Consider the following 23,912-nt stretch of genomic DNA (forward strand, 5'->3'; position numbering starts at 1 on the left):
GTCCTTGCAAAGAAAGGTGGCTATATTGGTCACTGATTTGTTTTTGTTTTGTTTTTGAATGTCAGAAATGTATATTTGTGAATGTTGAGATGTTATATTGGTTTCACTGGTAAAAATAAATAATTGAAATGGGTATATATTTGTTTTTTGTTAAGTTGCCTAATAATTATGCACAGTAATAGTCACCTGCACACACAGATATCCCCCTAAAATAGCTATAACTAAAAACAAACTAAAAACTACTTCCAAAACTATTCAGCTTTGATATTAATGAGTTTTTTGGGTTCATTGAGAACATGGTCTTTGTTCAATAATAAAATTAATCCTCAAAAATACAACTTGCCTAATAATTCTGCACTCCCTGTATATATATATACATATATATACATATATATATATACATATATATATACATATATATATATATATATACATATATATATACATATATATATATATATATACATATATACATATACAGCAGGGGGGTCCTGGGTTTCTGAATAATCTTCCTCAGAAGAGAACAATTCTGATACCACTGATTTGTGCAGGGTACCTAGATGTGTTGCTCCTTAAGGATGTCCCCGATGAGCCCAAGGCCTGTAAAGGATTTCCTTCTGCCCCTTGCAATTGTGTGTGATTAACTGGTGGAGGTATGACAGCCATCAGTTCTAAAATTGCAGAGGACATATTGCTTCAAATTAGGGGACAGATCAGAAGAGCTTTCCTGTGGACAACCCTGGTGGGTAGTAAATACCTGGGCACTCTGCTGCATAGCATTAGACAGACATTAGCACATGCACTGGCGTTCAAAAGTTTGGGATTACTAAAACATTTCCTTATTTTCCATGAAAACATACATGAAATAAGGTTAACTAGGACATATAGTAATTGACAAGGTTAGAAATAATGAATTTTAGTGAAATAATAATTGTGTTCTTCAAACTTTGCTTTGTAAAAGAATTCTCCATGTGCAGCAATTACAGTCTTGCAGACTAGTTATCAATTTGTTGAGGTAATCTGAAGAGATTTCACCCCTTGCTTCCTGAAGCACCTCCCACAAGTTGGATTGACTTCATGCTTGCCTCTGACCATTCTATTGCTTAACCCCTGAACTGCTGAGATACATTTGGACTGCCTATTTAATGCCTGAAACCTGCTTGCCTCTGACCAATCAAACCCACAATTTCTAATGCTACAGATACTCAACTAGTCTAATGAAGGACAGTTTTATTGCTTCTTTAAATCAGAACAGTTTTTAGCTGTGCTAACGTAATTGCAAAAGGGGTTTCTAATGATCAATTAGCTTTTTTAAATGATAAACTTGGATTAACAAACACAATGTGCCATTGGAACACAGGACAGATGGTTGCTTATAATGGGCCTCTGCAGATATTTTATTAAAAATCATCTGTTTCCAGCTACAATAGTAATTTATAACATTAACAACGTCTACACTGTATTACTTTCAACACTAGTGTAAGTGGCATAACACATCAACACATCTTTAAAAAGCAAACATCATTGTTAAGAGGTTAAATAAAAAAATGGTAGATTGCCCTTCTAAAGGGTCAGGATGATGTGCTGAGACATGACTTGCATTGGTTTGTTCCATAACATACTGTATAAAGAAAAGAAAGGCAAGTATCTACATGTACATAGCAGCACAAATATATTAGAAGAGGAACAGAAAAGGTTAGCCCTCTAGGAGGAACACATAAGAATTGGTACAGTGTAAAACTGAAGACCTTAGAAGGGAATCATTGGACACTGTCTCTTTAAAATGGTAAAATTTCTTAAATTGTAAAATAAAAATACATAAAATTAACCAAGTTCTGGAAATAATGGGTGCTCACTGCTCCTTAACGTCCAGCAGAAATGTAACACTGCGCCAGCGAGATGAAAAAGAGTTAAGGCGTGCTATTTTTGTGCCAAAAGTTAACCCCTGAAGTCTCCACTCTAGCATTAACCCAAATGCTAAATGTCCTCTGTATTGTCTGTGGGAACTCTGTTGTGTGCTAAAGCAGACCTCAATAAATTTAAAGAGACAGTAATTCAATTTTAACTTTTTTTTTTTTGTAAAAGTGCCTAAAACTGTATATAGTATTAAATGGTGTATGATACTTTGACCCCAGGCTATGTGAAACATGTGTCCATGGTCATAATAAACAAGCAAGAGAAGGGCTCAACCAGGAACAAACAACTGTTCAGTGGCTGGTTCTTTTGCAGGTTGCCACCTGGGAGCAGCCTCTTTTAGCCAAACTGTGCTTTCACAGAGAACTTTATGACCCTCGAGGAAGTCTCCCCATGGTTTATGGCTGCATGTCACCGATGAGGCCCACACTAGGCTGAAACATACATAAGGGGCTTGCCATGTCTCTCGTTCAGAGAGGTATTGCCTGGTATTTCTGTGCTGGACTGTACTTTTTAGTCAGGACCAGACTGAAACACAGCAAGATGCTTCTTCTCTGTAAATGTCACATGCTGGACAAAAAGAGGCTGCTCCTAGGGTGGCTACTAGCCATAGAACAAGCTCTTACACTATTGTTAATTTAACGGTTTAAGCACTTCTTTGCTTTTATGTATAGTCATACATATGGAATACCAGGCCTGGACCATTGCTTGGAAATTATTTCTAATATAGTGTCAGGAACCAGAAAAAAACCTGGGGTTTTGACAGACCGCTTTAAATCAAATCCAGCTACTTAATTAATTTCTCTTTAGTAGAATTTGACTCATGTTCTGGTAAAGTTCTCTGTACCTCCATTAAAAGATATTCAATCTTAAACATGGAGGAGGATTCAGTATCCTGCTCTGATCATCAGACAGAAATTCACCCTCAGAAGAAGATTCTGAGGAATTCAAATCTGAGTCTAAAGAAACTGTTTAGCAGATCTGCTGAGAACCAGAAGTGCCTGAAACAACAAATACAAGCTGCTTATAGGAGACTCTTTGGTGCTTGCTTGGAAAGGGCATGGCCGCCAACATGTCAGAGTGCACACAAAAAAACTGGCTAGAATGCATAAGGAGATCCATATACGAATAGCATAGGCAAAATGGCATTTATAAATACACTTAAACAAGTGGACAGATGATCTACCACTAAAGGCTGTATAGATAAATTAATGGGGACCACTCTGGAATGCTCAGTGTAAATATGTGACACAAATAGGTATTACCACACAGTATAATATAAAACAGTATATTATATACAGTATAGTATATGATAAAACATAACTCTGGCTATGATGTTACATGTTAAAATGTACCTGCTTATAGCCTGCGGGCTATGTGAGTGCTGATGTGGGAACAGTCTTACCTGACAGGTATCAACTCCACTGAGCTTACCAGTTGCAGAACAAACTGCTATCAGTAAATAGCCCATACAGTGCAGAGCATATTACAGCAAAGGATTTAAGTGAGGAGTATATCAGCGACCAACCGGAGGAGGCTAGTGACCTGTCCCTGCGACACCTGTGGCAGGCTTGTGACTAACTCCTTCACTGGGAGAAATAGTGTCATTGTCCCATACTCTGTCTCTCAATAGCAGCTCTCTGAGAGTGAAATTCAGGCCTCAACTCAGCCTGAGAACCCCTCTCTAATGAAGATCTGAAGGGCACCTCAAATCTTCAGCCGCCTCTTGGAAGGCAAAGTTTAAAACTGGCATACCAGTGAGGTAGGAAGGATGAAGTGCTGTTGAGAGTTTGGGAAACTTTGCCTCCTCTTAGTGGCTAGGAAGTGAATCCCATAAATAATAGAACATGGACTCTCAATACCTTATGAATGAAAAATCAGATAATGTATTTATTCATCAGCCAGATTTTATCTACAAGTTTCTACCACCCCACAATATTATTTTGGGTTTAATAGGTGGAAATTTGTGGATAAAACAATTATTAATTTGGGTACAGTAGTCTAGTTTCACAATTTTGTTTAAAGTTATACACTTTAAATCACCAAAATCTCAGTTCATCTACAAGTATATGCAATTTCTTAGTATGTATATCTGAAATGCAAACACAAAGCAAGATTTCCTGCAGTGTTTACAGGTTTAATTCCTTTTTTTTTATTCTTTTCCTCATCTTACTGTTTTTGTGTATGCTAAAGAATTAACAATTTTATTCTTCACTGTTCTTCTCTGCTATCAGATGTCTCCCCAAAGGGTACTTGCCATATAAAAAGTTAAACAAATACATGTAAAGCCATCTTCACTCACCTCATTTTGCACAACATCCCCAGAAGGGCCAGAGACCTTATACTTTAGACCATTGACAGGAAGTCGAACATTCCATGTGATGCTTTGTCCAAGAGGGTTGTACACATACACTGTGAACTATGCAAAAAAAATAGATGGAACAGAAGAGAAATGTACAGATTAGGAACAGGCTGAAAAATATAACTTGGCTGATTTATATTGAAAGATGGAAATAAAGAGGAAAGATTACAGGTAGTAATTTAATTAAAAAACAGATTAGGTGAATACTGAGTATTGATAGAAATTTCTCTCCATGGTAAAAATATGTGTGGAATAAAACCATTTAAGGGGAGATCAAAGAGAGGAGGTCTTACTGGTTTGATTTATGCAATCATCCTGTGCAATCGAATAAAATATCCACTTGCACATTTCATTCTTTTCACAGCTTTAAAAAAAACAAAAAAACTGGGCATCAAAAGCAACAATACTCTAAGGTAAATTATAATCATTTTTTACACATTGATCAGCCTCTCACTTAAACAAGTTCCGTTAGATCACAGATGAGCATGGTATTGATTCACATCCTAGATATTTGTATACTTTTCGTTTTTGTCTCCAAGTCAGTTAAGAGGATTTCTATTGTAGGTGCCATATTGTTCCGGACAGCATCTGAATTAGAGTCTAAGTGCTTTGTCTTCTCTTCAACAGAGTAAACGTAGGCTTTCTTGCTTTCATGGCAAACAGGTCATTAGACAATTTCATGGGTAACAAAGTCTGTCTCCCCTCAGTCTTTCTAAATAATTCCTGAGAAATAACACATTTAGGCCTAGATTACAAGTGGAGCGCTAATGTTTCACGTGCGCGCAAACAAGCGACACATAATCAGCCATTACAAGTGGCTGGTTATTGCTACCGCAAGCTCGCAGTAGCTCTAGTTTATTTATTAAAATGTCCACCAAATGCCTTGCAAAATCAAGTGCAATATACTTTATTAAATTAATAAAAGGTGCTACTATCTTTATTTTTTAGTAAAGTAACTGCACCAAACTGGGGGCTAAAGTTGGCGGGTGTAGGTTGTTAGAAAAAAAGTGCCTTTACATTGCGGTCTATGGAACGGTGTGTTCCCTGTAAATATATATGTTTATGCTTATATATTTATGTGTTAATATGTGTGTGTGTGTGTATATATATATATATATATATATATATATATATATATATATATATATATATATATATATATATATATATATATATATATATATATATACACACACACATACATATATATATATTTTCAATTTGTTGCCATTGCTGCGTGACTTACCCCCTTCGCTGCACTAGTTCTCATGCCGTGTCTCATGTCATGAGAATGAGGCTCCCATTGGAGCCTATAGAAACATACTCTTGAGAGCGCAATGCTTCTCAGCAACGCAAAGGCAGCAAACTTGAAATACCAGCGTACATTTGTGTGCGCTGGTATTACTCAGTGGAGTGCAAAATATTGTTTTTGCGAAAGCGATATTTTGCGCTCCACTTGTAATCTATCCCTTAGTGCTCTGCACTTGCCTAAAGCCACCACATAGAGGCTTACAAGGACTTTCATAGCATGTCAAGTGTCACCTCAGCTATGTTTTCCTGGACAACTAGGAGTTACATATCTTCTTCCCTGTAACACACAGCTGTGCAAGAAAACATAGCGGATGTGGTGTAGTGAAAACAATAAAAGCCTATGGGTGGATCAGCCATGCTTCTTTTTTTTAAGAGGAACTGCTGAGCAATTATGGCAGGGAATGAAAAAGTAAAAAATTAGAAAAAAAGTGGTTGATTATACCTTATAGGGACATAAAACCCAAAATTTGTATTTAACGATTCAGATAGAAGATACAATTTTAAACAACTTTCCAATTTACTTCTATTCTCACATTTTCTTTGTTTTCTTGTTATCTTTGTTGAAAAGCAGGAAGGTAAGTTCAGGAGTGTGCACGTGTCTTCAGTACTATATGGCAGCAGTTTTGCAACAATGTTAAACATTAGTAAAAGCACAAGATGGCAGCACTATTTCCTGTCATGTAGTGCACCAGACATTTGCACGCTACCTATTTAGATATCTCTTCAACAAAGAACAACAAGAGAACATAAATTGGAAACTTAAAAAAAAAAAAAAATGTTTTGTCTCTTTAAAGGAATATAGTCAAAATTTAACTTTAATGATTTAGATAGAGCATGCAATTTTATGCAACTTTCTAATTTACTCCTATTATCAAATTTGCTTCGTTCTTTTGGTATCTTTACTTGAATTTATGCTTATGAGCCGGCCCATTTTTGGTTCAGGACCTGGGTAGTGCTTGCTGATTGGTAGCTACATTTAGACACCAATCAGAAAGTGCTACCCAGGTTCTGAACCAAAAATGATCCGGACCGGCTCTTATGCTTACATTCCTGCCTTTTCAAATAAAGATACCAAAAGAACAAAGAAAGATTGATAAGGAGTAAATTAGAAAGTTGCTTAAAATTGCTGCTCTATCTGAATCATGAAAGTTTAATTTTGACTGGACTATCCCTTTAACAATTTGCAGTAATAGTCTTGGATAACAGAGATAATATACAAAAACCTGGGCATTTTTAATTATTTAATTCAATCTATCTTCAGTCAATGTGTTCTTAAAGGGTATTAAAAATTGGCGTTTTCTAAAATGGCAGTATAAAGGTGCATAGCCTAGATTTTGTTTTGTTTGTGTTGGAATTGTATCTATAAATTCAAGAATACTTATTAACCCCTTCACTACAGGGAATTTCAGAGAAAAACTTGGCCAAAGTAGCAGAGAATTGTTAGCATTTTTGCAATCACTCCATTTAAACAGAATTAGAGGGTAGGGGTTTTAAATTTACCAATGAAAAAAAAGAAATTTATGGTTACCTGATAAATTTATTTCTTTTACGATATGACGAGTCCACGGATTTCATCCTTACTTATGGGATTACACCTCCTGGTCAGCAGGAAGAGGCAAAGAGCTCCACAGCAGAGCTGTATATATAGCTCCTCCCTTCCCTCCCACTCCAGTCATTCGACCTAAGTTAGGAAGAGAAAGGAAAAGCCAAAGGTGCAGAGGTGACTGAAGTTTAACAAAAATAAGTAAATACCTGTCTTAGAAATGACAGTGTGGGCCGTGGACTCGTCATATCGTAAAAGAAATACATTTATCAGTTAAGCATAAAATTTCCTTTTCTTTTACAAGATATGACGAGTCCACGGATTTCATCCTTACTTATGGGATACAATACCAAAGCTATAGGACACGGATGAAAGGGAGGGACAAGACAGGAACCTAAACGGAAGGCACCACTGCTTGAAGAACCTATCTCCCAAAATCAGCCTCCGATGAAGCAAAAGTATCAAATTTGTAAAATTTAGAACAAGTGTGAAGAGACTATCAAGTTGCAGCCTTGCAAATCTGTTCAACAGAAGCATCGTTTTTAAATGCCCATGAAGAAGCCACAGCCCTAGTGGAATGAGCCGTAATTCTTTCAGGAGGCTGCTGGCCAGCAGTCTCATATGCCAGACGGATGATACTCTTCAGCCAAAAAGAAAGAGAGGTAGCCGTAGCTTTTTGGCCCCTACACTTTCCAGAAAAAACAATAAATAAAGAGGATGATTGACGAAATTCTTTAGTCGCCTGCAAGTAAAACTTCAGGGGACGGACCACGTCCAAGTTATGCAACAAACGCTCCTTCTTAGAAGAAGGATTAGGACACAATGAAGGAACAACAATTTCCCGATTAATATTCTTATTAGAAACAACCTTAGGAAGAAAACCAGGTTTAGTACGTAAAACCACCTTATCAGAATGGAAAATAAGATAAGGAGAGTTACATTGTAACGCTGAAAGCTCAGAAACTCTACGAGCAGAAGAAATAGCAACCAAAAATAAAACCTTCCAAGATAACAACTTAATATCTATGGAATGCATGGATTCAAACGGAACCCCTTGAAGAACATTAAGAACTAAATTCAAACTCCAGGGTGGAGCAATTGGTCTAAACACAGGCTTGATTCTAGTCAGAGCCTGACAAAAAGACTGAACGTCTGGAACATCTGCCAAATGCTTGTGTAGTAAAATCGACAAAGCAGAAATTTGTCCCTTTAAGGAGCTTGCTGATAACCCTTTCTCCAATCCTTGGAGAAAAGAGAAAATCCTGGTAATCCTAACTCTACTCCATGAGTAGCCCTTGGATTCGCACCAATGAAGATATTTACGCCATATCTTATGGTAGATCTTTCTAGTGACAGGCTTACGTGCCTGAATCAAAGTATCGATGACCGAATCAGAGAACCCCCGCTTAGATAAAATCAAGCCTTCAATCTCCAAGCAGTCAGCTGCAGAGAAATTAAATTTGGATGATGGAAGGGTCCCTGAATGAGAAGGTCCTGCCTCAATGGAAGCTTCCACGGCGGTAGAGAGGACATGTCCACCAGATCGGCATACCAAGTCCTGCGAGGCCACGCAGGTGCGATTAGAATTACCGAAGCCCTCTCCTGTTTGATCCGTGCAATCACCCGGGGAAGGAGAGCAAACGGTGGAAACACATAAGCTAGGTTGAACGACCAAGGCACTGCCAAGGCATCTATCAGTTCGGCCTGAGGATCCCTTGACCTGGATCGGTATCTTGGGAGCTTGGCATTCTGACAAGATTCTATCAGATCCAATTCCGGTCTGCCCCATCTGAGAATCAGGGTGGCAAAGACCTCCTGATGGAGTTCCCACTCCCCCAGATGAAACGTCTGTCTGCTTAAAAAGTCCGCTTCCCAGTTGTCCACTCCTGGGATGCAAATTACTGACAGATAATAAGAGTGAGCTTCCGCCCACCGAATTATCTTGGATACTTCTGTCATCGCTAAGGAACTCCTCGTTCCTCCCTGATGATTGATGTAAGCTACAGTCGTGATGTTGTCCGACTGAAATCGGATGAATTTGGCCGAAGCCAACTGCGGCCAAGCCTGAAGCGCACTGAATATTGCTCTCAATTCCAGAATATTGATTGGAAGTAGAGACTCCAAGCGAGTCCACACCCCCTAAGCCTTCAGGGAATTCCAGACCGCACCCCAGCCTAGTAGACTGGCGTCTGTTGTCACTATCACCCAAGAGGGTCTGCGGAAACACGTCCCTTGGGACAGATGATCCGGCGACAACCACCAAAGAAGAGAGTCTCTTGTCTCCTGATCCAGACTTATCTGAGGAGACATTTGCATAATCTCCATTCCACTGCCCAAGCATGCACAGTTGTAGCGGTCTGAGATGAAATCTAGCAAACGGAATGATGTCCATTGCCGCCACCATCAATCCAATCACCTCCATGCACTGAGCCACTGATGGTCGAAGATTGGACTGAAGGGCTCAGCATGTATTCAGAATCTTTGACTTTCTGACCTCTGTCAGGAACATTTTCATGGATATAGAATCTATTAAGAGTTCCCAAGAAGGGAACCCTTGTCTGTGGAATTAGTGAACTCTTTTCTAGATTCACCTTCCACCCGTGAGTCCTCAGAAAGGACAGAACCATGTCTGTATGAGATTTTGTCAGATGGTAAGACGACGCCTGGATCAGAATATAGTCCAGATAAAGCGCCACTGCAATGCCCCGTGGCCTGAGAACCGCCAGAAGGGACCCTAGAACCTTCGTGAAGATCCAGGGTGCTGTGGCCAACCCAAAGGGAAGAGCCACAAACTGAAAATGTTTGTCCAGGAAGGTAAACCTTAGGAACTGGTGATGATCCTTGTGGATAAGAATATGAAGATATGCATCCTTCAAGTCCACGGTAGTCATATATTGACCCTCCTGGATCAATGGTATAATTGTTCGAATAGTCTCCATCTTGAAGGATGCGACTCTGAGAAACTTGTTTAGACTTTTTAGATCTAAAATAGGTGGAAACGTGCCCTCTTTTTTGGGGACCACGAAAATATTTGAGTAAAACCCCTGCCCCTGTTCCAGTATTGGAACGGGACGAATTACTCCCATAGTAGAGAGGTCTTTTACACAACGTAAGAACGCCTCTCTTTTTATCTGGTCTACAGACAATAGTGAAAGAAGAAACCTCCCCCTTGGGAGAGAATTTTTAAATTCCAGTTGATACCCTTGGGACACGATTTCCGGTGTCCAGGGGTCATGAAAATCTCTTACCCAAGCCTGGGTAAAGAGAGAAAGTCTGCCCCCTACTAGATTCGGTCCCGGATCAGGGGCCGCCCCTTCATGCTGTCTTGGGAGCAGCAGCAGGCTTCTTGGGTTGTTTACCTTTGTTCCAAGTCTGGATGGGTCTCCAGACGGACTTGGCCTGAGCAAAATTCCCTTCCTGTTTAGCGGAAGAAGAAGAAGAGGGGACTCCTTTGAATTTCCGAAGGGAACGAAAATTATTTTGTTTACCCCTCAGTTTAGCTGTTTTATCCTGAGGTATGAGATGACCCTTACCTCCCGTAATGTCAGAAATGATTTCTTTCAAGTCAGGCCCGAATAGGGTTTTTCCTTTGAAAGGAATAGCCAAAAGCTTTGACTTAGATGACACATGAGCAGACCAAGATTTTAACCATAACACTCTACGCGCTAAAATGGCAAATCCGGCATTCTTAGCCGCCAATTTGGCAATCTGAAAGGCGGCATCCGTAATAAAAGAATTAGCCAGCTTAAGAGCCTTAATTCTATCTAAAATTTCCTCTAAAGGAGTCTCAGTCTTAAGAGACTCTTCTAAGGCTTCAAACCAGAAGGCTGCCGCAGTTGTAACTGGTACAATGCAGGCCGTCGGTTGTAAAAGGAAACCCTGATAAATAAATAACTTCTTTAGAAGACCCTCTAATTTTTTTATCCATAGGGACTTTGAAAGCACAACTGTCCTCAATAGGAATAGTTGTACGCTTAGCCAGGGTAGATATAGCTCCCTCCACCTTAGGGACTGTTTGCCAAAAGTCCCGGACAGTGTCAGATATGGGATACATTTTCTTAAAATTAAGAGAAGGTGAGAACGGGATACCCGGTCTTTCCCATTCTTGCGTAATAATTTCCGAGATTCTCTTAGGAACCGGAAAAACATCAGAGTAAGCAGGCACCTCTAAGTATTTGTCCATCTTACACAATTTCTCTGGTGGTACCACAATAGAGTCACAATCATCCAGAGTCGCTAAAACCTCCCGAAGTAACAGGGGGAGGTGTTCAAGCTTAAATATGAAGGACACGACGTCCAAGTCCATCTGAGGTAACACACTTTCCGAGTCGGAAAGTTCCCCGACCCCCAATTCAGATCCCTGTGAGAGTACATCGGAAATAGCCAACAAAGCATCAGAAGTCGCAGGATTCGGATTGGCTTCTGTCCTGCTGCATTTGCCCTGCAACACTGGTAACTTAGATAAAACCTCTGTAAGGGTAGATGACATAACTGCAGCCATATCCTGCAGAGTAAATGAAGTAGACGTGGTTGAAGAACACGGCGTCGCTTGAGTGGGCGTTAAAGGTTGTGACGCTTGGGGAGAAAGTAGCGGCATACCCTGATTCTCATCAGTCTGAGAAGCATCCTTAGACATACTTGCATTAAAGAAAATCTGTTCTTTACATTGTAAGGCCCTTTCAGTACATAAGGGACAAAAAGTAAGAGGGGGTTCCACAATGGCATCTAAACACATAGAACAAGTACTTTCCAGAAGTACAGACATGTTAAACAGACTAGCAATAGCAATAATAGTCGTTCTTTACTTATCACACTCCAGGCCCCTGCACCTCGCCACAGCTCTGCTGCGGCGCCTACCTGCCCCCAGATCACACTGATCCTCCTTGAGTAGCGCTCTTAAGTCTCTCTGTACCCCTTCATGTACAAACTGACTTAGGCCCCACCGGAGCCCAGGACCTTGCTGCCGATCCGGATGAATACTGAGCAGCTGAGCGAGCGAAACTAGGCCCCGCCCACCATGGGCGTAACTCGAGCCGTACTGAGACCCGCATGGGAAGAAAAACAACATGTCGGTTTCCCAACTTATATCACTAAAAACGCCATGTGCCCCTCTGATACACACACTTTAAATAATAAAAGCGCAACAATCATTGAATATTGCTCTCCGCCAAGCCAGTTATGACATAATAACGACAGCCCTTATGCAGCAAACCGCATCTCCCAGCGTCAGCCCACACAGTATATGCAAAAGTGAAACACCAAACACACTGATAAGTAATCAAGATAAAAGGAAATTCCAGGTACACCATTTCCATTCATATAGTGCATACTGATTACCCCTCCCCAGTTTGGATACATCAGAACAGGCTGACATTATTCCCTGTCTCCCCAGAAACAAATGACTGAACATACTCCTATCACTAACACAGGCAAAGAGAATGACTGGGGTGGGAGGGAAGGGAGGAGCTATATATACAGCTCTGCTGTGGTGCTCTTTGCCACTTCCTGCTGACCAGGAGGCGTAATCCCATAAGTAAGGATGAAATCTGTGGACTCGTCATATATTGTAAAATAAAATAAAAATATATAATACATTTTATATATATATATATATATATATATATATATATATATATATATATATATATATATATATATATATTCTCATAGAAGGGCACTCACAGGATTTAAAACTTATTCAATATTTATTTCCAGTTCATGTAAAAGCAGATCAACTGTTGACGTTTTGGTCCTGCATTGGGCCTTTCTCAAAACAATTTGTTATTTCGCCACAAGTAGCCACGGCTTCAAAGCGGCATCTCGGCTGAACTCCCGAGCCATAGGCTTTGTCAGCCTGTATATTAATCTTTCTTAAGTGTAGATCACGCCCATCTCCCTGACCCCCCCAAAAAGCTCTCTAACCCTACCCCCTCCCATTGCTCCCCATTATATTTGTTACTGGTAGCCAGTCTGCCAGTAACAATTTAATTTTGTTTTTATTTTATATATATTTTTTCTGTAGTGTAGGGACCCTCCCCCCCCAAGATCACCTTTTTCTGTAGTGTAGGATCCTCCCTCCCCCGATATTTCCATAGTGTAGGGACCCATCCCTCCTTCTCCCCTTTATAAATATTTTTTCTGTAGCGGGGCCACTCAATCACTCCCCTCCTCCGCTGGGCTGCCCACCCACCTCCCTCCTTCCCTTCCACTCAGCACCAATGGAGGATCGTTACAGGGAGTGATCACTCTCTGTAACGAGTGGCGATCTGGCTACACATGGTAAGACATATAGTAAGGGAGCATGATCATATGAAGGTAGATGCCTTTTGCCCGCTAGCCTCTATTGTGGGACATAGGTTCTACGTCAACACAGTACGCTGGGCTAAGTACTGTGTGACGTATGGCCCAAGGGGTTAAAGAATAAATGATTCTGTTTAAGAAATCAATTTCTTTTAACTTGTATGCCTTTAAGCTTACTGAAAAGGCCCACAAAAGGTGAAACAATATATGGGTTTGCAACATCTCTCATTCAGAGAGGAATTGCCTCTCTGAATGAGGAGTGAGACTTAGTTGGGTCAGTGGTCCAGAATATTCACATTCCCCTGCATTATTTAACTGATTGTATACACAAAATGTCTTTCAGAGATATGTAAAGGCACTGTGCATACAAACAGGGGTCTGGGACTCAATTTGAAAAATATCATACATCTCAAAGAAAGTGTGATCATTGTTTGTATTTTACAAATTCCAAGCCTGTTTAGGTTCCTAAAGCTATGACAAGTTTTTTTTTTGCATTAGTATAAAATATTCCGTCCGTAGGTCCCAGGATCACTGTTTTCTTGGCAAAATGGCTTAAAGTGGAAAAAGCCCCAACATAATATTTTAAAATGTACTGATTGATATTACCCTGATGAATATGATTAAGCTTTATATGTATTTCTTCTTGTAATGCAACATTATCCAAAATTTAAGGGTGAAAGTATAGTAAAAGTATCTTGTACCGTGTATGGCTTTATGTCTGTTCATCCACATTGAGATAAGAAGTATCTTATTTGGTAAATTCCTTGTTATGATAGATCAGAAAAATAGGAACTGAAATAAAAAAAAATGTGTAAAAAAAAAAAAAGACTGGAGAAAGGAAGAGGCAATAGAGATGGGCACCAGAGAGAGGAATCTCATAAATATAAAAAAGCAGGATGACCAAATGGAATTAGCACATATCGGTAAAATATAAGAAAGGGTAGAAAATAAAGAAATGAAGAATAAAAAGAAAGATGTGAGAGAAATAAAAAAGGCAAAAATGAAGAATGATACAGGGAATCAGGAATGGTATACAAACAATTGAGAAAAGTTTAACAGAAACAGGCAAGCAATTTGGAAGTGGAACAATTCGTGGACTGGAGATTTGATATTTAACATAAAAAATAAATGTATATAATTGAGACAAAGAAAGAAAAACAAACAAGAAGCAAATAAAAAGAAAGACAAGGTACAAATAAGAAAAAAATAGGGAGAGTAAAAAAAAAATTAAGACTATAGAGTTAAGATTTCACTTAAATTCAACATCATTTTCTCAGCACTTTTTTTTTTTTTTTAACGACTCTGGACTATGAAAAGACATCAGATACTGAACGTCAACCTGCATAACAACCCCAAATCCATCTAATAGAGCTTAAAGGGACATTCCAGCTAAAACTGAAATGCACATGAGGGCATTTCAGTTTTGAATAGAAGCAATTTTGCAATATACATGTATTAGCAAAAACGCTTCCAGTAAAAGCTATAGCTGCTTCAAAAGTGTATTTAAGTATGCTCCGGGCACCAGCATTTTAAACACAGCAGTTGCTCAGAGAGCCTAAGTTGCTTGTACCATCTGGTAATGACTCACTTTCGGCTAGATTACGAGTTTTGCGTTATGGCTCATAATGCTGCTTTTTTACTGCCGCTGCTATTACGAGTCTTGTAGTTATAGCTGTACCGCACACCTTTTTGGCCGTAACGCAACTTAACTACCGCACCTTTTTCAATGGGACTTCCATAGCGCCGGTATTACGAGTTTTGCCTGTCTGGTCAAAAAGTGAGTGGTACAGCCTATACCGACAAGATTCGTACTGCCATCTAAAGTCAGCAGTTATGGGCTTTGCGCTACAAAGCTGTAGCATAAAACTCATAACTAAAGTGTTCCAAAGTACACTAACACCCATATCTATTAACCCCTAAAATGAAGCCCTCCCGCATTGCAAATACTAAAATAAAATGAACCCCTAATCTGCCGCTCCGGACATCGCCGCCACTATAATAAACATATTAACCCCTAAACCGACGTACTCCCGCATCGCAAACACTAGTTAAATATTATTAACCCCTAATCTGCTGCCCCCAACGTCGCCGCTACCTACCTACACTTATTAACCCCTAATCTGCCGCCCCCAATGTCGCTGCCGCCACTATACTAAAGTTATTAACCCCTAAACCTCTGGCCTCCCACATCACTAAAACTAAATAGATATATTAACCCCTAACACACCTAACTTTAATATAATTAAAAAAATCTAAATAAAAATTTCTATCATTACCTAAATAATTCCTATTTAAAACTAAATACTTACCTATAAAATAAACCCTAAGCTAGCTACAATATAACTAATAGTTACATTGTAGCTATCTTAGCTGTGAAATAAAAATGAAAACCTAAGTTTGTATTTATTTTAACTAGGTAGACTAGTTAGTAAATAGTTATTAACTATTTACTAACTACCTAGTTAAAATAAATACAAATTTACCTGTAAAATAAAACCTGAGTTACACTAACATTAACTAACAATTAAATAAATTACATTAATTAACCTTTTAAGGACATATGACGGAATTTTTCCGTCATAAAACAATTGAGCAAACTGAAAGCTGTGTCCTTAAAGGGTTAAATACAATTAACTAAATTACAAAAAAAATAAACACTAAATTACACAAAATAATAAAGAAATTATCAAATATTTAAACTAATTACACCTAATCTAATAGCCCTATCAAAATAAAAAAGCCCCCCAAAATAAAAAAAAAACCCTAGCCTAAACTAAACTACCAATAGCCCTTAAAAGGATAAAACCAAATACAGGCAGTGGGCGTGCCTGGCCGGTATTGATAAGAGGCGCCAACCAGATATATAGAGGTGATCTAAATAAAAGATATAATATATAGTAAATCTATAATAAAATATGTATAGATACAATGATAATCTCTCAAAAAATTATCAGAACATGATAATAATATGACATATAAGTAATAAAATAATAATATTAATATTATAGAGTCTAATACAATATAAATGTTGATAATTAAAAAATTAAAAAATAATTAAAAAGGTTCCAGTGGTATACTTATTCAAGACAGAAAGTTCACAATTGTTTCCCAGAGTTAGGAATAGATAAAATGTCCAAAGCTTCAGGTTCTTTTTTTGTTGTTTTTGCACTCTATATTATTATTCTTATTGGATTACCACTTAGCGATTGTATTATATATACCCCGACACAGTTACCGCTAACTTTTGGAGTGTAATTTTTAGTGCATCTAGATAGCCAATTATCCGCTATTATTGTCTTTAGATTATATGAAGTTCATGAACGTGGTTTATGACTTGCCGTGAGTCCATATGGGGTATTTATAAACTTCACCCATCATACTGATGCATACTCACTTCAATGATTTTGAGTAAGACAAATATCCACACTACTATGTGACGTTTTTTGTTTATCATTACATTCCTAACAGATGATTGGAGGTTTTAACAGAGGAGGCACCCCAGTATATGACGTATTTGAGTGTACTAACAACCCCAATAAAGGATTGGCTAAGATTATTTTTCGAGAGTTCTGACGATTATTATTATATTTTGTATTTTTGTGGACAGCTAGATTAAATGTTTCTTTGACAACAGAGACTTTATATACATATATATGTGTGGTTCACTAATCTGTCAGATTGCAGGATGCATGGATTCTTGAATCATATAGACCTCTCATGGTAACTAAGCACTTTATGCTTGCAATCAATCACACTGAAATCAGCTGTGTTACTTGTGGGTGGGAAGTTTTGTTCTGGATGTGATTGGATATGAACGGATATAAGTGTAGCAGCTATTTCATTGTTTGTACAGCCTGACGAAACCGTGCTGGGACACTGAGAAACGCGTTGCTTTTACCCTGTTTTAATAAAAACATTTTATTGTCACTTTTGCTGCTACACTTTACTATTTTCCCTGGATTGGACACTTTATTCCCATCTCAGTGTATCTACATCTAATTAAAGATTGGCTACATCCACCACCTGTAGCCTGGTATATCCAGTGAGACACATTCCTCAGTTCCTGGACTCCCCCTGGTGGGACAAGGATAGGCCGATTATTCAACGTGACACACTCTTCAATCCCTGGACTTCCCCTGGTGGGAGAAGGATATCACCTGATCCAGACGTGCCTGAGAGTCTCCCGAACAAAATTTGGATCCGGTCTGCCTGTATTGCACTTATGTGCATCACACCGCGTGAGTAGCTATTTGGCTATTTTCATATACTGCACCTACCTGTATGATCTGCACTATGTGGCGCTTTCTACGTTTTGTTTTCTAGCCCTTAAAAGGGCCTTTTGCGGGGCATTGTCCCAAAGAAATCAGCTATTTTACCTGTAAAAAAAAATACAAACAACCCCCAACAGTAAAACCCACCACCCACCACCCACACAACCCAACCCCCCAAATAAAATCCTATCTAAAAAAACCTAAGCTCCCCATTGCCCTGAAAAGGGCATTGCCCTTAAAAGGGCATTTAGCTCTTTTTCGTTGCCCAAAACCCTAAGCTAAAAATAAAACCCACCCAATAAACCCTTAATAAAACCTAAGAATAACCCCCGAAGATCCACTTACAGTTTTTGAAGACCGGACATCTATCCTCATCCAGCCGGGAGAAGTCTTCATCCAAGCGGCAAGAAGTCCTCAACGAAGCCGGAAGAAGTCTTCATCCAAGCGGCAAAAAGTGATTCTCCAGACGGGCAGAAGTCTTCATCCAGACGGCATCTTCTATCTTCACCCTTCCGACGCGGAGCAGCTCCATCTTCAAGACATCCGGAGCAGAGCATCCTCTTCTTTCAATGGCTCTTGAAGAATGAAGTTTCCTTTAAATAACGTCATCCAAGATGGTGTCCCTTGAATTCCGATTGGCTGATAGAATTCTATCAGCCAATCAAAATTAAAGGGTAAAAAATCCTATTGGCTGATGCAATCAGCCAGTAGAATTGAGCTTCAATCCTATTGGCTGATCCAATCAGCCAATAGGATTGAGCTCGCATTCTATTGGCTGATTGGATCAGCCAATAGGATTGAAGTTTAATCCTATTGGCTGATTGAATTCTATCAGCCAATCAGAATTCAAGGGACGCCATCTTGGATCCGCCGGATGTCTTGAAGATGGAGCCACTCAGCGTCGGAAGGATGAAGACAGAAGATGCCGTCTAGATGAAGACATTTGCCCGCCTGGAGGACGACTTCTTGCCGCTTGGATGAAGACTTCTCCCGCCTGGATGAGGATGGATGTCGGGTCTTCAAAAACTGTAAGTGGATTTTCGGGGGTTAGTGTTAGGTTTTATTAAGGGTTTATTTAGTGGGTTTTATTTTTAGCACACAAACCACCAAAAACAATCAGCGCAACAGTCACTCAGCAAATATATGAATATGTGTATGGGAGATATTAACTAAAGATATATATAGCAATAGAATGGACACAGCACTAAAATAGCACAAAAAATGGCAATAAATATGGATCTAAATATTACTTAATAAAGGTGTTATATCGGTAGCGAATAGTCCAAAATAATAAAAGTCCAAAACAGGTTATAAACTCAAATTGAGAACAGTCTTACTAATACTGAAAGATGGTGTCTGGAGAATTCTTTTTGAAAACGCAGTTGCAGCTGCTTGAAAAACACTGCTTGTCCTGCAGCTGATACACAGTAACTCCAATCCCACAAAAGACAGCGCAATCTGTGAAGGCAAACAGATAGACTCCAATAGTGCAATATTGTATGAAAAAAAAACAAAAAACAGCACTTTATTGACAAACACTTTAGCCAGAATACTCACAATATGCGAGATAAAAACATGCACAAAAAGGTATCTTTGTGTAGCGATATAGCCCGGTGATTGTGTGGTCAAAGGAAGCTTGGGAGAAAAGCAGCAGATTTTCCGGTCGGCGTGTGACGTCAACACCCGACAAACAGCTGATCGATGTTTCCCTTAGTCCCAATACACACAGGCTTGCCGAGCTTGCAGAGCTTGTTGCCTCAACGCGTTTCTCGCCCCCTACTGGGCGCTTTCTCAAGAGGAATAGTGATCTACCGGACTGTCTCTTCCTTGTTAATTTATATCCAGTGCAACAGCACCATCTATCTAAAGAATCAATTATTGCACTTAATATTGGAATAATATTAGATGAAGATTTGTAACCACTCAATATATTATCCTATTCTAATATCCAAAACAGTTAGTAGTCTAAATTTTTTTAAAAGTAATAATTTAACATGAGTAGACATATATTCTTATATACACAAGATTAATAAATACATGATTAGTTGGGTCCTAAAAACAGTATATTATACTTATTACTAACTTAATTAAAAAAAAATTTAAATACAAAATTTTTTTAAATACAAACAACCCCCACCAGGAAGACCCATTATTTCGGGTATCGACTCATTGACAGCAAATCTGTCGAGTTATATTGATTACTTCCTTCAACCCCTTGTTGTGAAATTAAAATCTTACTTAAAAGATGGGGTACACCTAATACATGAACTTCAAAATATCAAATGGAACAGTCAGATGAGGTTCATCACTTGTGATGTAACCTCACTGTATACGATTATCCAACATAATGTTGGAATTAAAGCTTGTTCTCATTTTTTAAAGGAAAAGGGGATGTTTCCAGACAATCAAATACGATTTTTAGAATATTGTATTAAATTTGTTTTAGAACATAATTATTTTGTTTTTGAGAAGGATTTTTTTCACCAAATATGTGGCACGGCGATGGGGACGAAATTTGCCCCATCGTATGCCAATTTATTTATGGGTCTTTTTGAAGAGAATTTTATTTGGAAAGACAGCCCTTTCAAAAACAATTTAATTTTTTATAGACGTTTTATAGATGATGTTTTTATTATTTGGGAGGGCCCTGAAACTGAAGCAATCAATTTTATTGAATTTATTAACACCAATGATTTTAATGTACAGTTTGTGGGCAATATCCAACAGCAGAAAATTGAATTTTTGGACCTATTGGTGTTTATAGAGGACAATAATATATACACCAAAAATTATAGAAAATCGGTAGACAGCAATAGTCTATTACACGCCACTAGTGGCCATTATAAAAAATGGGTTAAAAATATCCCCAAAAGTCAATTTGTTAGGATAAAAAGAAATTGTTCGAAAATAGATGACTATAATAGTGAGGCAGAAATTTTAAAAGAAAAATTGATATGCAAATCACATAATAGAGATCATTTAACACATATTATGAATGAAGTGTATCAGATAGATAGAGAATGCTTATTAAACAAACAAAAAGAAATAGCTTTAAAATCAAATACACAAACAGTTAAATTTATTACTACATATGGAGAAGGTATTATGAATGTTAAAAAAATACTTAATAAATTTTGGCCTATTCTAAAAGGGGACCCTCTGATAAAAAATGAATTAGATACAAAGCCAAATGTTGTATATAGAAAAAATACTAATTTGAAAAACATACTGGCCCCAAGTAAGTTGAAGGAACTAAAACCAGTTAAGCATAATATCAATTTTTTAAATTTAAAAGGTACCTATAGATGTCACAAAGCTAGGTGCCCCATGTGTAAATGTATTAATAAAGAAAGATCAGCTTTCACATCAACATCAGGACAGGAATATACAGTCAAACAATTTATTACGTGTAAAACCTCTTATGTAGTATATCTTTTAGAGTGTAGCTGTGGATTGAAATATGTAGGTCGTACGAAGAGATGCCTATCCAAGAGATTTAGTGAACATATTTATAATATAAAGAAGCCTATCTTAAAACATAGTGTACCAATTCACTACTCTCAAAAACATGCTTGTGATCCGAAATGCCTTACTGTGATGGGCATAGAAATGATTAAACCAAGTTCCAGGGGTGGTGACAGACTTTTGGCCCTTAGGCGCAGAGAGACATTCTGGATATACAAATTGGGAACTCTTGCGCCTAGGGGTCTAAATGTCGACTTAGATGTGGCAGCATACATAACATAAATTGTAACATTAGTGAACAATTAATAATATTATTAATAATAATAAAGGTTTTCAAGCAATTTAATTTTATTTTTAGAATTGAAAATGGATATAAAAGAAAAAATTTTTATATTAATGTATTATGTATTTATTTTTAAAAAATTTATTTTTAAATTTTTTTTTAATTAAGTTAGTAATAAGTATAATATACTGTTTTTAGGACCCAACTAATCATGTATTTATTAATCTTGTGTATATAAGAATATATGTCTACTCATGTTAAATTATTATTTTTAAAAAAATTTAGACTACTAACTGTTTTGGATATTAGAATAGGATAATATATTGAGTGGTTACAAATCTTCATCTAATATTATTCCAATATTAAGTGCAATAATTGATTCTTTAGATAGATGGTGCTGTTGCACTGGATATAAATTAACAAGGAAGAGACAGTCCGGTAGATCACTATTCCTCTTGAGAAAGCGCCCAGTAGGGGGCGAGAAACGCGTTGAGGCAACAAGCTCTGCAAGCTCGGCAAGCCTGTGTGTATTGGGACTAAGGGAAACATCGATCAGCTGTTTGTCGGGTGTTGACGTCACACGCCGACCGGAAAATCTGCTGCTTTTCTCCCAAGCTTCCTTTGACCACACAATCACCGGGCTATATCGCTACACAAAGATACCTTTTTGTGCATGTTTTTATCTCGCATATTGTGAGTATTCTGGCTAAAGTGTTTGTCAATAAAGTGCTGTTTTTTTTTCATACAATATTGCACTATTGGAGTCTATCTGTTTGCCTTCACAGATTGCGCTGTCTTTTGTGGGATTGGGTTTTATTTTTAACTTAGGGTTTTGGGGAACGAAAACGAGCTAAATGCCCTTTTAAGGGCAATGCCCTTTTCAGGGCAATGGGGAGCTTAGGTTTTTTAGATAGGATTTTATTTGGGGGGTTTGGATGTGTCGGTGGTGGGTTTTACTGTTGGGGGGTTGTTTGTATTTTTTTACAGGTAAAAGAGCTGCTTTCTTTGGGGCAATGCCCCGCAAAAGGCCCTTTTAAGGGTTATTGGCAGTTTAATGTAGGCTAGGGGTTTTTTTTTTTATTGGGGGGGGGTTATTTTGATAGTGCTATTAGATTAGGTGTAAATAGTTTAAATATTTGATAATTTTTTTTATTTTGTGTAATTTAGTGTTTTGTTTTTTTTGTAATTTAGTTAATTGTATTTAATTAATGTAATTTATTTAATTTTAGTGTAATGTTAGGTGTTAGTGTAACTCAGGTTAGGTTTTAATTACAGGTAAATTTGTATTTATTTTAAAGGGACAGTCTACACCAGAATTTTTAATGTTTTAAAAGATAGATAATCCCTTTATTACCCATTCCCCAGTTTTGCATAACCAACACAGTTATAATAATATACTTTTAACCTCTGTGATTATCTTGTATCTAAGCCACTGCAAACTGCCCCTTTATTTCAGTTCTTTAGACAGACTTGCAGTCTAGCCAATCAGTGCCTGCTCCCAGATAACTTCACGTGCACAAGCACAGTGTTATCTATATGAAATACGTGAACTAACACCCTCTAGTGGTGAAAAACTGTTAAAATGCATTCTGAAAAGAGGTGGCCTTTAAGGTCTAAGAAATTAGCATATGAACCTCCTAGGTTAAGCTTTTAACTAAGAATACCAAGAGAACAAAGCAAAATTGGTGATAAAAGTAAATTGGAAAATTGTTTAAAATTACATGCTCTATCTGAATCATGAAAGTTTATTTTGGCCTAGACTGTCCCTTTAACTAGGTAGCTAGTAAATAGTTAATAACTATTTACTAACTAGTCTACCTAGTTAAAAAAATACAAACTTAGCTGTGAAATAAAAATAAAACCTAAGATAGCTAGAATGTAACTATTAATTATATTGTAGCTAGCTTAGTGTTTATTTTATAGGTAAGTAAATAGTTTTAAATAGGAATTATTTAGGTAATGAAAGTAATTTTTATTTAGATTTATTTTAATTATATGAAAGTTAGGGGTGTTAGGGTTAGACTTAGGGGTTAATATATTTATTTAGTGTTAGTGATGTGGGAGGCCAGAGGTTTATGGGTTAATAACTTTAGTATAGTGGCGGCGGCGACGTTGGGGGCGGCAGATTAGGGGTTAATAAGTGTAGGTAGGTGTCGGCAATGTCAGGGGCAGCAGATTAGGGGTGTTTAGACTCGGGGTTTATGTTAGGGTGTTAGGTTTAAACTAAAATTTTCTTTCCCCATAGGAATCAATGGGGCTGCGTTATGGAGCTTTACGCTTCGTTATTGTAGGTGTTAGGCTTTTTTTTGCCGTCTCTTCCCATTGATGTCTATGGGGAAATCGTGCACGAGCACGTAAAACCAGCTCAAAGCAGTGCTGGTATTTGTGTGCGGTATGGAGCTCAACGCAGCCATATTGCCCGCAAATGCAGGTTTTTGGAAAACCTGTAATAGCAGCGCTATT

General features: G+C 37.9%; 1 protein-coding gene across 1 annotated transcript in view; it reads right to left on the reverse strand.

Moving 5' to 3' along the window:
• Window positions 1-23,912, reverse strand: part of MAN2B1 (mannosidase alpha class 2B member 1) — a 228,584-nt gene that overhangs the window by 73,704 nt on the left and 130,968 nt on the right. Inside the window, exon 13 of the mRNA XM_053717829.1 lies at window positions 4,217-4,333. Coding sequence (XP_053573804.1) covers window positions 4,217-4,333 — 117 coding nt within the window. The remainder of the gene's footprint in view (window positions 1-4,216; window positions 4,334-23,912) is intronic.

Source organism: Bombina bombina, chromosome 6, assembly GCF_027579735.1.
Source record: "Bombina bombina isolate aBomBom1 chromosome 6, aBomBom1.pri, whole genome shotgun sequence".
Lineage (NCBI taxonomy): Eukaryota > Metazoa > Chordata > Amphibia > Anura > Bombinatoridae > Bombina > Bombina bombina.